At 39.8% G+C, this 16516-nt stretch overlaps 1 protein-coding gene across 2 annotated transcripts in view; it reads left to right on the top strand.

Annotated features, from left to right (window-relative positions):
• LSAMP (limbic system associated membrane protein) overlaps positions 1-14663 on the top strand; it is a 637357-nt gene extending 622694 nt beyond the window's left edge. The window contains exons 8-9 of one of the 2 annotated variants that reach the window (XM_032406601.1): positions 853-885; positions 6670-14663. In XM_032406601.1, the coding sequence (XP_032262492.1) occupies positions 853-885; positions 6670-6767 (131 nt within the window). In that variant the 3' untranslated portion in view covers positions 6768-14663. The remainder of the gene's footprint in view (positions 1-852; positions 886-6669) is intronic. The other variant, XM_032406602.1, reaches the window with a different exon arrangement.
• Positions 14664-16516: the final 1853 nt, after the last annotated feature.

Genomic DNA, 16516 nt, shown 5'->3' with positions numbered 1-16516 from the left:
TGACCACTATGAGCTCTTCCAACCCTGAGATTTATACATTTAACAAGTATTTATTGAACACATACTGCATGTCAGACTCTAATCTCGGCACAGAAATACAATGGTTGACAAGTCAGATGCCGTTGCTGCCCTCACAGAACATTTATTCTCATGGAGGAGATAAACTTTAACCAAGCAAATAAGTAAATTTATAAAATGATACCAACTAGTGATAAATGCTAAGAATATTAATAAAACAGGGTAAAGGAATAGAAAGTGACCTAGGGTACCATTTTGATAAGGTGATGGGAGAAGTTCTTCCTGAGTTGGTGTCCTTTCAGTAGAAATCTGAATGAAATGACTGTGTGGGCCATGCAGAGATCTGGGGAAGAAACATTGCAAGCGCATAAAACAACAGGTGCACAACTTGTAAAGCTGGAAAGGATTTAGTATGTTAGGAGAAAAGCAAGGTCAACTGGCTTGAGTGGAGTAAACCAGGGGCAAAATGGCAGGAGGGGGTTAGAGGCCAGACACATTCTATCATCCCATTAAATTGCAGTCAAGAGTACTTCTACATGCCATTCTCAGAGTTCTTGTACTTGTCTATACACATAACATGTAGCATCAAGTGTTTGTAGTTGGAAATTATTTTTGCCACCTCCAACTGAACAACATTTGTTCCAACAAAACAATCTCTTTCCGTGTGCCTTTCTTTCGATCTCTACCAGTACGTGTTCCTATTAGAATGTTCTTTCCACCTTTTGTCCCATTCTCCTTTCAGTGGAGAGTACCAGATTACCTTTGTGCTTATTCTCAATTGATAAAAAAATTTTTATCTGTTTTTTTTTGTTTTGCTAAATGTTTCTTTTTTAGAAATTGGCACCACCGTGCACTTCAAGCAAAAAGGTATGGTTCTTATTTCTGATTACCTACTGTATGTTAAAATTAAGATTTCTTAGCCATATATTGGAGTCTTATACTCTTGAGTTTATTTCATCTCAATAATTTGTGATAATAATTTCCATAACATATTTGCCACTATGTTTCCCAGATTGTGAACTTTCTCAGTCACAAAAAGCCCTGATCCAACCTGTGACCCCTATATCACTTTTGACAGCTATTCCTTTTTAAATCTCTGGAACTGAACAAGTTATCCCCCTCCCACTTTCCATATCCTAAGTGGCCATGGTTAACCCTTGCTGAGCTGCACTCTTGGTAATGTTCCCTGCCCAGTGACTGGGCTCTCGTAAGAGACAGAGAGCCTACTTACTGTCCCTTGTTGGCTATTAAAATAGATACATTGCTAAAGGAAATAGAGTAGCATCTCCTAGAATGAAGCATTGAACAGTTAATATTCTCCCTGCCTCAGTGTTCTCACAGGTCTTCCTATAACCTCCCCCTTCTGCAGTACACCCAGCTGCTGGGGTCTCCCAGGAACAGCACCACATGCATCCATCAGCCCATGACACAGTAATCACCCACCTCTCCCTACAAAGGCAATGCAATCAGGGGAAAACTTCATGAACAGAAACCTACGATGCAAACAGTGACCAATTCTGAGGTGCCCTCTTTACAAGTCCAACATAAATCCTTAACAGTATCTGTCCCCAGACCTGTATGGCCAGACAACAGCCTCCTTAAGTCCTCATGGCCACTCACTTGGATTGGTAATTGTCTCGTATGAAGATGGTTTCTTCTCTGGGCCCCAAAGGGGATGAGACAACCCAGGTCATTCTCAACTGTGAAAACCTATTCTTGTGGGACTTAGACCCTACCAGTGACCAGCATCCACAGAGATTATGTACACTTTGTTGCTTACTCCCAGGAAAGGGTCAGCACCTTGTTTATGGCCAGCTCTAGCAAGTCTTCACATAAGGCAGCAGAGACGAAGCCACCAGAAATACATACATCGAACCAAGATCATTTGGGGCAAGGTGTAAACCCGTGTCCCTTTCAGCCCTTCTTCTCTCCCCAATGCCATGATTATCAATTACATGTGAATTTTAAGCGGCTAGTGTTAGTGGAACATATGACATCTTAGGGTGTTGGAGAAACAGGGCGTAGGGTTTTATTTCAAAGACCACTGAGATAAATTCCTAGTGTCACCCAAAGGAATTCTTAGTATTGGCCTACAATTTCAAAATTTTGTATGCCAAATATTTGATGCTGTTTTGTTGGAGAAGATGTGATGAACTTTACAGTGAGAACACTTTAGGCTTATTCAAGACTCACTTTATACAGAGGGGAGATAATACGTAAAGAATTATGTAGGAGGAACCCAAATTTAATTCTAAGACATTGCTCAAATTAAACATCAATTTATCCCCTCTTCTATGCTCCAGCCTGGAGAATATAGGCTTTAATCCTCAATTCCATCCTGCAGAGGAAGCTGCACTGGCTGAGCATAGAGAGCAGGTGGCGCCAAAGTCAATCTTATCAGGCTGCCCTTTAAACGGGGCTTTCCAGGACAAGGAAGGGCTTTAGCCTGCACATTTACATATTATCTAAGAGAGATTTTAGAAGATTGTTTTTCTCCTTTGCTTAACAATTGTTCTGTATTCGAGTTTTTGTTTTATTTTCAGTCACTCGGTCAGTCCTTAATAGTTCTAAGAAGAATTCAAATTAAACTTACCTGGTCTTTCTTCTTTCCTTGCATGGCTCAACTACATACAGGAATAAAATTATTATTGACCTTGATTCCTTAGTGGCTGAAAGGAATGCCCGAGGATCCCTGAAGCTGTGATTAATGTTTTGTTTTGTTTTAAGGATGATTATTTTGAATAAACCTAGTCCTAAATCTAGGAATGAGCCCTAAGTACTCAGGAGAAGCAACAGAAATGCATTGGCTAGATTTGAATGAATCACAAAGTGTCTCCAAGTGCATGCTCTCTAAAGCAGGTGCTGGAAAATCACGTTGTACTTTCTTTGAGATTTTACTGAAAGACAATCAATTGGCTGCGCTGTGCATCTTGCATCCAATTCGTGTAGAGACTTGCCGAAAATTCTCATATCCCGCAATTTCAGGATGCTTTATCAACCTTGTCCTTAATCACAGATTCCCTTGTAAAAGCATTGTTGTGGCAAAGTGCAGTCCAACATTCACCTTGGTACAGAGTCTCACTTATCATCCTGTCCCGAGGTGGAGAACCTTGACCTGGGTGTGTTGAGTCAAGATTCTCAATCTTGCTACAGCTGAATTTTGCCCCTTCGGGTCAAACTTTAAAAGCCTTGACCCAATTCACAAGCTGATGCCTTTGATTCAGAGGTATTTCATGTCTTTCTGTAATCCAAGCTTCTATAGTTAATAGCAATGATGATGATGCTACCGTTTATTGAATGTTTACTAGATACCACACATGTAAGTGCGCACACACACACATAAACACATATAGAATGTGGCTAAATGCCAAGATATGATTTTTGTCTGTTGTATGAAAAACATGTAACAATTTTTGAATTGTGGTTCTATTTGCCCATCTATTCTTAAGGCTAATTTATGTTTACAGACTCTTGCTTTCATTATATCTGTCAGTATATAAAAGCACTTGCTGAGCCTGGCCATCTGGTGTGGGAAATAAGATTTATCATTTGCATTTCCACAAATAAGCAGAAATTTCATAACTATGAACTAAAACATAATTAATGATTTTGCTGATTATTCTTCCCTGAAATAGCCATTCACTGAAGTAGTCTCCTGTGCCGTCCTATGCATCTATAATTGCACACACACTTGTGATGATGTTCCAACTATCATTCATTTACCCTTGCATTTTTTTTTCAAGCTATTTATTTACTCTCAAAACCAATTATGAAAAGAGCAAGTCATATAAGCACACCAAATAGCTATATGAGAGCACTTAATAAATAATAATTGATAGACGTGAAGATATCCTTAACAGATCCATGAAATGCATTTCAAATATATAATAATAATTCTACTAAGGATAAAATTAAGATTATTAGCACAGTCATACTGGGATTCCCTACACATATCATATACTAGCATGTGAAAATAACAGTTAATTCTCAATTATATCTATTAAAAGGCCAATAATATGTGTGTACGTATATCATATTTGTATATATGAGTATGCATATAATATATACTTCTCTTTGTATCTGTGGATATATGTGTGTACATACATTAGCGAGAATGTTATATGTGAACATATTTATTTAGGTTCATATATGTATATATTGTATTTTTCAATGATGGAATTTTTGCTTTCTCAAATACTTACTGCTCTTCAAATAAAATGATAAGACTAGGCTTTTTAGACTTCCCCGGGTACCACTCAACTCCAAGATGTCTGAAAGATAATCTAGCCTGTCCCAGCACTAAAAGTGAGGTTAAGGACATAGGCAAAATTAGACTCTTTCTAAAAACGTTCTGTTTCACACTATCCCTAGGGCAAAACAAAAATCATTTTTGCTTGGTCCTGTGAGGCCTCAATTTGTGTGTAGTCTTTCTCTGTTTTGGAAGCTGTCCTGACCCACTAATCCAAGTAAATGCCATTTAAAGCATATAGAGGAATTAAAATGATAGGGAAATGCATTACCATCTGGCCAGAAGCCCCCGGGAGTTGCCACTGAGAGAACTTAAAGGTCACAAAGGCCAAAAAGGATGGTGGTGAAGGGTGTGAAGGGTGGGCTATGAAAAGCATGGAGCTGAGACTCTGAACACCTGTATTCTAGTGCTCGGTCAACAATTCCCATCAGGTGCTTTATGCAGAATACATGATCTTCTTGAACCTAAATTCCTCATGAAAGGCATGAACCCGAAGGTAGCAAAAGTGTCTTTTATTAATACAATCCTATAGCCACTCAGAAACTTAAAGAATTGACTGATTGAATATTTAAATTGTTTACTCTGTATCTCCGTAGCTTTCCAGATAATAAAGCTCATTTTCTACCATTTCAAAGTTTGCATATATTCATATTTTTAAAGTAAATAATATTTTTAATATTCTCAAGAAGACATTCTAGTAAAATATATTCTATTGAAAATTGTTTTCAAAGATAATGGTTGCCTCCATGTCGTGTATTGTTTGTTCTGGCTATTGTTTTAAGCACACCCAAAATTCATTAGCTGAACGTTTCACTCCTTCACTGTGGAACTTCACCACATAGTGGTGACAGGCAAAGACTGGAGCCAGCCACCTGGGCCAAAACCCCAGCTCCTCTGCGTACTAGCTGTGTAAATGTATGCAATGCCTCTTACTATCTCAGTGTAAAAAAGGGTTCATCATAATGCCCGTCTCATAGCATGGTTATATGCTTACATGCGTAAAGCATCTGTGACAGTACCTTCTAGTAAGTGCTGTGTAAGTGTCGGTTTTATTTGGCTGTTTTTGCCATTATTTATAGAAAACACAGATTAGGAGGACATTCTTGAATTCAACATTTTCCCTGTTATTTGACCTCTGATCTGATATGTTTGTAGACACTTTTGGAAACATTCGCCTACCAGAGGACGCTTCCGTTGCCCATGCAAACCGTCATAGGTTTAAACACATGCTCGTGCACACATGCACACGCACACTCACATGCACATTCATTCACACACATTGATCAGCATATGTGCCCTCAAAACTGCAAAGTGAACCAAAATTAGTCACATTGATTTATCTTTCGAACATCATTGTCTAAGCATACAGTCTTAAATCTAAAAATCTTTGTTGTGAAAAAGACTAACATTTTCTTCTTGTAATGGATCTGTATGAACAGAACTATACAGAAGGAGAAAATGGAGCAAGCAAAGCATAGGAGACAAGCTCTTGGGGCCTGCATTTTCTGCCCCAATTCTCTCCTTTCTGTCAACACACATATGCCTTCTCCACTTTCTTCTCCATTCCAGTCTGCCTCTTAGATCCACACCCACATGCCCCAAATTGTGTCCACGTTGGGAAAACTAAGGTGGCAGTGGGAAACATAGAGGCTGCCACTCCTGGGGGAATTCCAGGCAAGTTCCAGCCTCAGTCCTGCTTCTGGTCTGGGCCTGCCTCCTAACCTCCCTAGGTTTGGTGGTCGTCGTTGTTGTTTTTCCTGCTGCCTTTGCTTTTGATCTTTAAAGTTGTCACATGAAGAGTTGGGACCAGATGATTCCCAACTACCTCTTAAGACTCTACAAGGAGTTGACTTATTTTCCACCTTGCAGCTCAGGGGCCATTCTGCCATAAGTGTTCCTTGGAAGCAATTCCCCTTCCCATTAACAAATAAATAATTACCGCTTCCCCTGAGAAATGAGAGTTTCAGACTGGTCCCATGTTTTATTGATGGAGACACTGTGATGAATCAGCTGGAGGAGCCCGTGTCTGGCTGCTGAAGGACCCTCACCAATGCTTGGAATCTTAACGAGGGCCGACATCACAGCGCTATGCAGAGCAGAGCGTGCGAGAGGAGGCTGGGTGAAGAGGACCCCGCTGCACCAGCACATGCATCAGTGATAGCCTTCTCCAAGAGCATTTTATATTCAGAAGTGTTCAACCACTGATACTCCTTGAGATACTTACAACTCAAGGAGAAGCACTTAGGAAAGGTTGGGAGCGCTTCTTGGGCTGTACATAAGCGCACTGACCTTGAGGTGCTGGTACCTGGCCCATTCTTACCTCTGATACTGTCGGCTGTCAGCTGTAACACAGAGTGAGGCTGGACGTAACTATTCTCTTTTCTTTCTCTTTTGCATTGCAGGGCCTGGGTCGGTGAGAGGAATAAATGGATCCATCAGTCTGGCCGTACCACTGTGGCTGCTGGCAGCATCTCTGCTCTGCCTTCTCAGCAAATGTTAATAGAATAAAAATTTAAAAATAATTTAAAAAAACACACAAAAATGCGTCACACGGGATACAGAGAGAGAGAGACAGAGAGAGCGAGATGGGGGGAGACTGTTTATTTTACAACTTTGTGTGTTTTTAAATGAAGGGGGAAATAAGAAAACGAAGAAGAAAATACACTTAAAACCATTTTAAAGTCCATCAATAAAAACTTAACTATAAATCAGGGTGGGAAAACTTCTACAAGGATATGTGTATATCGAAGCAAAAGTATACTATATAAAGACTACATCATGCTAAGGACACCCGGATGTTGTAAAAATAGGAGGAGTGAAGAAGTGTCAGATGGATATTAACCCCCCCACACACACTTTATCCTTCCTTCATTCTTTTTCATCTGTGGAGAAATCAAAAATAAGGTCTTGCCTTTGATGTTTATATTTCCATCATCTTTTTATTTTGTTCTTCATTTGAGCTGATTCATAGCCATTTCAGACTATCAGTGGAATCCACGCTGGAATCCTGTGTTGAGCCTTTACCTGGCTTTCCTGCCTCCACTATCTCTCCAACTTTTAAGACCATCTCCTCCCCCTCCAGTGTGTTCTGTCTCCCCCACATCCAACCCAGAGACTCCCTTTATACCCCCCCATCCCCATAGCTGCTGCTTCTCTTCACCCCCTACCACACCCCCCAGCACTAGTCATGCCGCAAACGCTAGGAAGTGCCATTTTAATTTTCTCCACTGTGTGCGCGTGCTCAAGTCTCTCGCTCTCACGTGGGTGTACATGTGTGTGAGCGTGTGTGTGTCTCTCTCTAAAGCATGCCAAGGGAATGGTCCATGTGTACATAGACTCATTGTGCTGTAGATACTGTCCCGCACTGTAATTGTGAGATGCGGCTGTGACAAGTTGCTGGGGGACATGGTGGGGAAGGAGGCATGGAGCAGAGTCCCCCAACCTCCCCCATGGCTGTCGCATGACATCAGTGTGTATCCACACCAAGCTGTGCCCCTTCTAAGGGCAGAACCTCATATTCCTCCTAGTCCAATCATCAGAACCCAGTCGAGAGTCACTCAGAATATCACTGTAAATGAAAGTGCCTACTATTGACGGGGTGAGCAAACAGTAGAAAGAATCAGTGACGTCAATGAGGTGACCTAGGAGAGAAGGTTTCTGATTTCACTCTTGTTTCATGAGTCTGAGGAATTCATGTATTTCCTGGCTTTTTGCAGGCTTGGACCTGCTCTGCTGCAGGAGTGAGTAGCGTGTGTTGAGTAAATCCCAAGAACCAGGAAGGTCTCCAAGTGTTAACTCCCAATGAAAGGTTGATGAGCCACATGGAGATCCTAAGCAGCCCTGCTGTGCCCCTTCCCTGATCTTCAAATAACACTGCATTTGGCCCATGGATTCCCTTGAGCAGAGATTGTTTCCTATTTCAGATAAAATATAGTGAGAGTGAGCAAGGCAGGAAAAGTAGACAGATGCGCAGGTCCCTACTCCTTTTGTAGAGCTGTTGGCAGAGCTCTATACAAAGCATTGACCATAACAAGAAGGAATCCATTCCTTGTGCTCCTTTGCAGATTTTTGTCCTGGTGTTGTAAGCTAATACTTTATTTGGTGGCCTGCACAATCTCCTTTTTTGCTCCACTGGTAATGTTTGCAGCACCATTGTTCGCAGTAGTCCATCATTATCCTAGGCCAGGCCGCTGGAATATATTCCACCTTCCCTGCTCACTTTTGGCTTCTGGTTCCTGAAAAAGATACTGTGGGGGGTATGATGTCTTAAGTTTACATCGACAAGAGTCATCTGAAATGTGAGTTAGTTCCTTAATCAAAAGAACTGGGAAACTTGTAATAATTTAGGTCAAAGTTGTACGCACGCCACAAAGCTTGGTATCGCCACAACACCAGGATTTTCTTAGGAAAGGTTTTGCAGAGAGAGCTGGCTCTCTGTCTGTAGATGTCTTTGTCAGGAAACCAACCATTGCTTTCACTTAAACTATAGGAGGCATTGGAAGTGGCTCAGTTTATGAAAAGACAGAGGATTATTATTGAGGTCACAATTGAATGTATTTCAGAAGAGCCAAATATGGTACCTCCTTTAGTTTTGGAACCTGCAAAATAGCTGTCACAGAATATAAAACAGGAAACGTCCTAACTGCAAATAGAAAAAGGAAGGAAGAGAGAAAGGAAGAGAAGAAGAGAGGGAAAAAGTGGAAAAGAGGGAAGGAAGGAAGGAAGGAAGGAAGGAAGGAAGGAAGGAAAGGAGGGAAGAAGAAAAGACAGACCTAAAATGTCTACTGATAGATTTCATTAATTGAAGCCTCTTTGCAATGAGCCTTGTCTTTGAAGGTAATGATCTCTTTGATAAGCAACATTTTAAATCTGTTCTAGGGGATTCTATTGTTTGTTTTAGAAAGCTTATTACCAGCCTTCTTTTATGATTGCGGTTTAGACATGAAACTGAAGGGCAAATTGGGCTTGGGGATGGATAAGAGTATTTGTGGCAGATCCTCGCATAGTACAGAAATTCTTATCCCAGAAAGTAGCTACTAAAATATAGGGAAGGTGAGCCATATTCCTATCCAGCATCAGTTTATTGACAATCGGGGTTTCTCTAACATTTTGGTCTTAGTACAGGAATAAAAGTTTATCATCATTGATGATAAATGTTTCCCACATATTGAAGAGCCAGTCACATTCTTAGGTGGAAGCTTTAGAGGAATGCATGCTAATTTAAAGATATATAAGAAAAGAAAAGTAGCAGGAGTTAATTTGGTTTAGTATCAGTTTCAGGAACAGATCCTTGTGGCATGTGACATATTTTAATCATACGCCTACATTTCGTATTGTCTCCACCCTATCATAACGACAAGGTCTTGATTTTATGGAAGGAGATTCTCCGCAGAAAGGAATGTCTGCCTTGTCAGCACCATTTGTTCCCTGAGTTTTAATATAATGGACCATATATTAAACATAATTAAACATATATTGAATATTGTGGTGTTTGCATATATCTCTGGCAGGATCTGGGAATTTAAAAAAAATTGTCCTGGCTCCTGTTTCAGAGCAAACATTGGCCCCAGAAATCTCCTAGGTTTGAGAATGTCTCTAAGCAATGTGAAGAATGGAGGAGAACCTAATTTGGAGAAAGGTCAGGAAAAAGGTGGCAGCCGGAGGACTGACACCAAGAAATTGAGTCTGAACATGGGACTTCTTGGAATTTAGTTCATCATATTGCTATAAATCCCTTCAAGAATCTTGTCCATTGGTAATCAAAACTTGAAACCCTGCACTGAAAAGAACCAACTGGTTGGAAATAATACCCTGAGAGGAGTGAAATTCATGAATTAATCTGAATGGCTAATATATTTAATGTCCTCTGTATGCAAAACGAAACTCCACCATTCATAAAACAAAATTCTTAGAACCGACCTTCAGTTAACGAAAGCAGAAATGACCTTGACCAAGGGCACTTCCTGAAGAATGAGAACTACCCTAGGTTTTACAACTGCAGAATTATATCTTCTGTGCAATTAACTGTTCATCAGAAGGTGTTGCCTTGTTGGAGGAACAGTCTTACTTGTTTTGAGACATGAAATCCCTCTGCCCTAAAAGAACTAAGGCTTAGGGAAAAATTGTGTCTTCTGTTGGGGAAGAAGTGTCCTATTGACCTTTGCCTTCTCTTCCAAGTCAGACTTCTCCCTTGCCATGGGCATTTTTTTACTACATATTCAGTCAACTGGGGCTATTCATAGAGACCTTGTAAAAGTACTCGTGATATTCATGTTCTTGGAGACAGAAACACAAATCTGTTTCTCCTCCAAAAATGGACTTACCTCCTTTGCACACAAAAACTAAACTCCTCAGCATGAAATTATTTCTGAGTTATTACCTACCAAGTTGTTAGCTTCTTAACTACTCCAGAGTCACAGTTTCCATCCCCAGGGTGGTTGTGGTTTGACTGTTTCTATTGGCTTGTCTCCCGGAATCTCTCCTTTTGCTTTTTGCAGGCCTTGAATTATTTGTGGAAAAATAATATATATGTGTATGTATTTTTTTTAATCTTATCTTTACAGATGCTATATTTACAATATTGTATGTATTATAAGACAAATCTAGAATAATGGTTAAAAGGAAGAAAAATACTGAATTTGGTTAAAAAAAAAAAGAGCTATGCTTCATTTAGAAAGATACGGAGCCCCATTTTTTCCACTTCGTAATTACTTGTTTAAGAGGAATTTTTTGTGGACCAAGTTCCATGGGATTAACCATGGCCTTATTTTTCTCTTCATCTTCATTAACTTTTTAGCCTGAATTTAGTCTTGGTTACAAGTAACTATCAATTTGTTATAGAAATTTAAGTGCAGTGTTATATCTGACCTATAAAAACTATTAATATTTTGAAGACAAATGTTAAACATAGCACAAAAATGGTGAGATAGGACCCTAAATTAAAAAACTCAAATTCAGTTCAGGAAGGCTTCTTCTTTCTTCCGTACTTAAAATATTTCTCTTTCAAAGACTACATTTGCCCCAGTGATGTAAATTTTCCATCATGGTTGGCATAATATCTGTAAACATCTCACTAAATGCAAAATGGAGTTTACATTTATGTGCATACTAGTGGAAGAGAAGTAAACTCTTCTCATTTGCATGTAGCTGTGCTGTCAAATGCGGCCCAACTGAAATTCAAGAGAGAATTTGTTTTCCCCCAGCAACGTACGTCACTTTCCTCTTGGCAAGGAAGCTGGTGGTAACGTTAGGTTTAAGTTTAACATTTACACCAGTGCAAATGTTTATGGATATTATGGAAAACTTATTTTAAAATCTTGATTTCCTTTCAGTGCATTTACATACTGTGTGCTGATTAATAAATTAGGCACCAATCATGTGTAAATCAATGTAAATCACTAGTTTATGTACATAATATAAACTATGTAAACTTCATTTTTCATGCAGTGCCCAGGTTCAGCTAAATCTATGAATCTTAAAGAAAAAAAAAATCAAATAAAAACTAAAGCATTTCACAGGTCAGAATGGGAAGGAGTATGACTAATGTCCCAAACAAGAAGGTTGCCTCAGCAAAAGGAAGCAGACCCACAGGAACTATTAAAGGTGACATCCTGCTCAAGTCACAGGAGGCCACCTCTTTGTTCCTGAGAGACCTAAGTGGAGTTTCTCCCAACTGTTGCCACAGCTGTCTCACCTGACCCCAAAGCAAGGGAAATGAGAAGACAGGGAGGAAGGAGTTTTAAGGTCTCATGTATCTGTTGCATCAACTCCCAGTGTCTTCTTATTACTTCTTACCCACCATCTAGGATGGCTTATTTAAATGGATCCAAGGAGGTCACCTACAGCTTGGTGAGCAAAATATTACTCAGTTTTTATCTTCCATCAGAGAAAGACATTGGGAAAGCTTCTTTTTCATCTTGATTCTAAGAAATTGTAGGATATAAGAAATACGCTATATCCTTGAGAAATATCTTGCCAAGTTACCCTAGGAAATGATTACTTTTACTTAATCTGATAGACCTGTATTTCTACATATCTATCCTGAATATTGCAAATGAGGACATAATTACTTTAATTGGGACTATCTCTCTCAGGCACCTTCTCTTGGAGTCTTTTTGAAGGGTCTGATGTGTTTAAAAGAGTGACATATATGTATTTTCTACAATCTGAACAGCCACAAAGAGCTATCAAAGAGATGACTTTGGGAATCACATGAACTTTCTGCATGGATTGTTATAGAAAGCAACTTAGGTCAAATTGACATTACACTTAAAGTACACTCCTCCACCCAAGATAAATGGCAACTTCAAGGTGAAGCAGAAAGTCAAGAGAATTGGATTCTGGCTGGGGTCTGCCCACAAACAAGCTAGGTGACCTTAAGCAAGTCATTTAACCTTCCTGAGACCTGGTTTTCTCATACTGAAAGTAAGGAATTTGGATCACATCTCTAAGACCTCTGTCAGCTCTAAACTCTGATTCTGAATAAGAATTTCACGCTCATGTAGCATGTGGCCAGCTGGTCATTCCAAGGAGCTGTTTGTCACCTTCAGTTTGGCCTCTGTACCACCTTCATTTCTCGGTACCATCATTCCATCATCTCCATTTCAAAAGCCAAAACGTCTAGAATACAGGGTCCCTGGACTGGTTCTAAAATCCTCTTCTGATCAAAACTTCTTAGCAATGTAGAGAAGGGACACATTCAGATGATACTGAAGGCATTGAAATAGCTGGAGTTTTTTCCTTATAATAAAAAATCGAACTGTTGCACTGTATTCTAATAATCTTTCATAGGAAGGAAAGTAGCCAGATTGAGTATTATGCATGCTGTGCATATGAAAGGAAACATCAGGGTTTTTTTTTGTTTTTGTTTTTGTTTTTTTCCTCATCCTGGGCCAAGTGCCTCATTTCAGTAAATGTGTGTCCTTGAAAATTCTGCTTGTGCTGGTGGCAGTAGGCATGTGGTCCCGGGCAGGTTCAAAAGGCTGTTCTGTGAGAAAAAGGCAAGACAATACATTTTGTTTTGTAAGGAATTTCTCATGACATGAGTTTCCCTAAACTTGACTTAGAGGCTGTGAAGTCAAGCAAGTGGACAGAGAGAAAACAAGCCTCATTTTCAAAAAGTACAGGTCGATATCATTTAAAGAAGACAAGTTAAAAATAGGACAAAAAGAAACACATTTCAGGAGGTGACAGAGTCGAATACAGTAAGAGTCGTTGTGAAGGCCAAGATCAAATGTGGAAGTTCAGTTCTCTGAGAAGAGGGGACACAGAAATGATGCTTCTCAGGCAGTTAATGAGGAATTACTTTCTTGTGCCATATTCTGAAGGGATTGAGCACAGGCCCACTTGTTTTAACCCATCGAAGCGTAGCCCCACGCTATCCTGGAGGCTCAAATTAGCTTTTTCAGTCATTGCCTAGGAGAACAGAAACCATCTGAGTCTCCTGTGTACTGTAGAGCAGGGATTATCCGTAACTTCCCAGCGTTAGTATCACTTGATGTAGATAAGGATGTGGGATGTGCTTAGAGCACTTACCAAGCTCTCTTTAAGTGGGAGAATGACCTGCCCATAGGACAACTCCCCATTTTCATGGTTACTTCAGAGGTGTCTCTTTGAGTGGTGCTCCTGGATCTACTCCTACAGCTACATTTTCCTCTGCACAAGCCTTCTCTATGTAAAGCCAGGCACAGAGTAAAAATCTGCTTCTTGCAAATGAAGAAAAAACATGGAGCTACTAGCTTCATGGCATGTGGCAGTAATTCTAAGATATCTGTGGCCTTTTCTGGACCCACTTCCCTAAGTCTTTGCTTTTCACCAGAGAATGTAAATGGTTCATTCTGGTGATTATGGCCAAGTCCTGCTCCCTAAGTATTCACTGGGTTTGAGGGAAGGTTAAAGGGAAAAAGATGTAGGGGGAGAGAAGCATGGGACAAAACCTCCGCCTTCTTTCCCCCCAACCTTGCCTCACCCCTTCCTTATCACCGCTCTACTGAAGGGTGTATAAATCCTGCTCTTGGTTAGAATTCTCCTTATTAACAGTGTTATATACATATAAATATATATATATATATAAATATATTCCTTTTTTTCAGCCCTGTAGACATAAACAAAACTTTTCCTTGATGATACAAACACATGGCCATTTTTTATTTGTTTTTTTGTTGTTGTTGTTCAAAGTTTATTGGATGGATTTTTTTCCCTGGACACTAGCTCTGTGAAGGAAAATAAAAAGCGCAATGTGTGTTTAAAAAAAAATTAAAATTAAAAAAAGCTTTTTTTCTTTTCTTTTAAAATGTATTTAAATTCTGTTTCTCTCTTCTGTTACTTTACACGTATGAATGCTCTGCTCTTCTGTGATCTTAAAACAAAATGAAATAAATGTGAAAAGGAGACATGTCTTCATTGCCCTGAGTCAGTGATCTTGTGGCTGACCGCACTGCCTCTTGGAGGTTGGTGCTCACGAATAAGATAGGAAACGAAGCCAATGATGAAAATAATGTGAAGAAGGGGTGGACAGAATGCCAGAGAATCTCTTGCAGGCTCTATCAGTATCTCTCCTATCACAGAACGGAATGTGGCATTTATAATAATTGTCTTCAACTAAGCAAAGAGGTTCTCTGCAAGTTTTTTCTTTTTCTCCCTTAAGGGATCATAAGAAAGAGCATTAATTACCATTGGGAAGCTACAGGTAAAGCATTAAGAAGTTCCAGATTGTTATATTTGAATGAGACCTTAGGACATAATCCCCAAAAAAACATTAGGGAGTATACTCTTTCATTAAAGTCTCCATAGTAGGGGTATCTTTAAGGATTGGTTCTAATAAGATCCTACTTGATAGCAATAGAAGGAACAAAATTACTTTCTAAAGCCACCTATTTTTTTTTCTACTTGTGAAAAAGAAAGTGTTGTCTATTCTTACTGAGAGCCATTACCTTCACAAAATGCGTCCAGAATCTCTATAGAATTCCTATAGCATTGCACAGGACAGACAGGAGATAGCGAAAGAAAATGAGAAATAAGCAATTCACAATCTGAAGAGGTGAGGTTGGTTCGTTGTACATGAGAAGTGATTGGGAGGGTCTGAAGTTTGACTCTTAGTAGCCAAATTAGATCAGGAAAAAACAAGAGAACTGATGCTGAATCAGAGTGTGGCTGAGGGAGAGGGTGAGGAAGTAAGCACTCATGATCAAATCCAATGATTGGCAAAAGGTCTCAGACAGAAGCAAACCCCTGGTCCCCTCTGGTTTAAAGAGACCGTTTAAGGGCCTAATCTTCCCAAATTTGAATTTTATATAAAATTCTGGAAATGCCTTTCTTCAATGAGTTTACCAAACTCAAAGTTAAAGACATAGTTCTCAAACAAAATAGCCCTCACGTCACAAATGAGGGTGGCTTGAGGTCCCTGAATATGTGGCTCATGTCTGAGCCACAATTTCAGGGTTCCCACTATCCTCTCAGATGTAATAATTTCTAGAATGTCACAGAACGCAGGAAAGTGTTATCCTTATGATTACAGTTTTATTATAGCAAAAAGACGCAAATCAGAACAGTTAAAGAGAGACACATAGGGCAAAGTCTGAGAGAATCCCAAACATGAAGTTTCCTTTGTCCTTATCGCATGGAGTCAGGACACACTACCCTCCCAGCACACTGATGTGTGACAATGCCCAGTCTTTGGTGCACAGAGTTTTTATTAGAGTTTTGTCACTTAGGCATGATTGATTGAATCATTGGCAGAACAGCTGAACTCCTTCTCCAGGTCAGACTGATGTCACTACCACAAGACCCAAAGCCCCACTACTCTAACCACCTGGCTGGTCTTTCTGGCATGCCAGCCCCAATCCTGAATCATCTTGCTGTCATAAACTCTCTAGGGGCCCACCAGAAGTTACCTCATTAGCATGAACTATCAGGTGTGACCCAAGGGCCCAACATGAATAACAAAGAAACTCCTACTACTTGGAAAATTCCAAGGACCTAAAGGTTACCTCCCAAGAACCTGGGGCAAAGGGTAGCCATATACCTCCCATTTCCAATCTTACATAAAAAGACAAAACAAAACAAACAAAAAAAAAACCACTTGGGAGTCTCTAATAGCATTGTCCCCAAGTGGCTTGAGATTTTTTTTCCTTTTAGCCACAAAAGCTACAGGGTTAGAAAGTTAACACCAACTTGAGGCTTTGCCTTCTGAGTGGCCCAGAAGAAATTCCTTGTTGTATATCCCACTTTCTACTCCCTTTATACCCATGT

Source organism: Phoca vitulina, unplaced genomic scaffold (assembly GCF_004348235.1).
Source record: "Phoca vitulina isolate PV1807 unplaced genomic scaffold, GSC_HSeal_1.0 scaffold8, whole genome shotgun sequence".
Lineage (NCBI taxonomy): Eukaryota > Metazoa > Chordata > Mammalia > Carnivora > Phocidae > Phoca > Phoca vitulina.
Note: the sequence above shows the minus strand (reverse complement) of the source record. Positions and strands in the feature narration are given on the sequence as shown.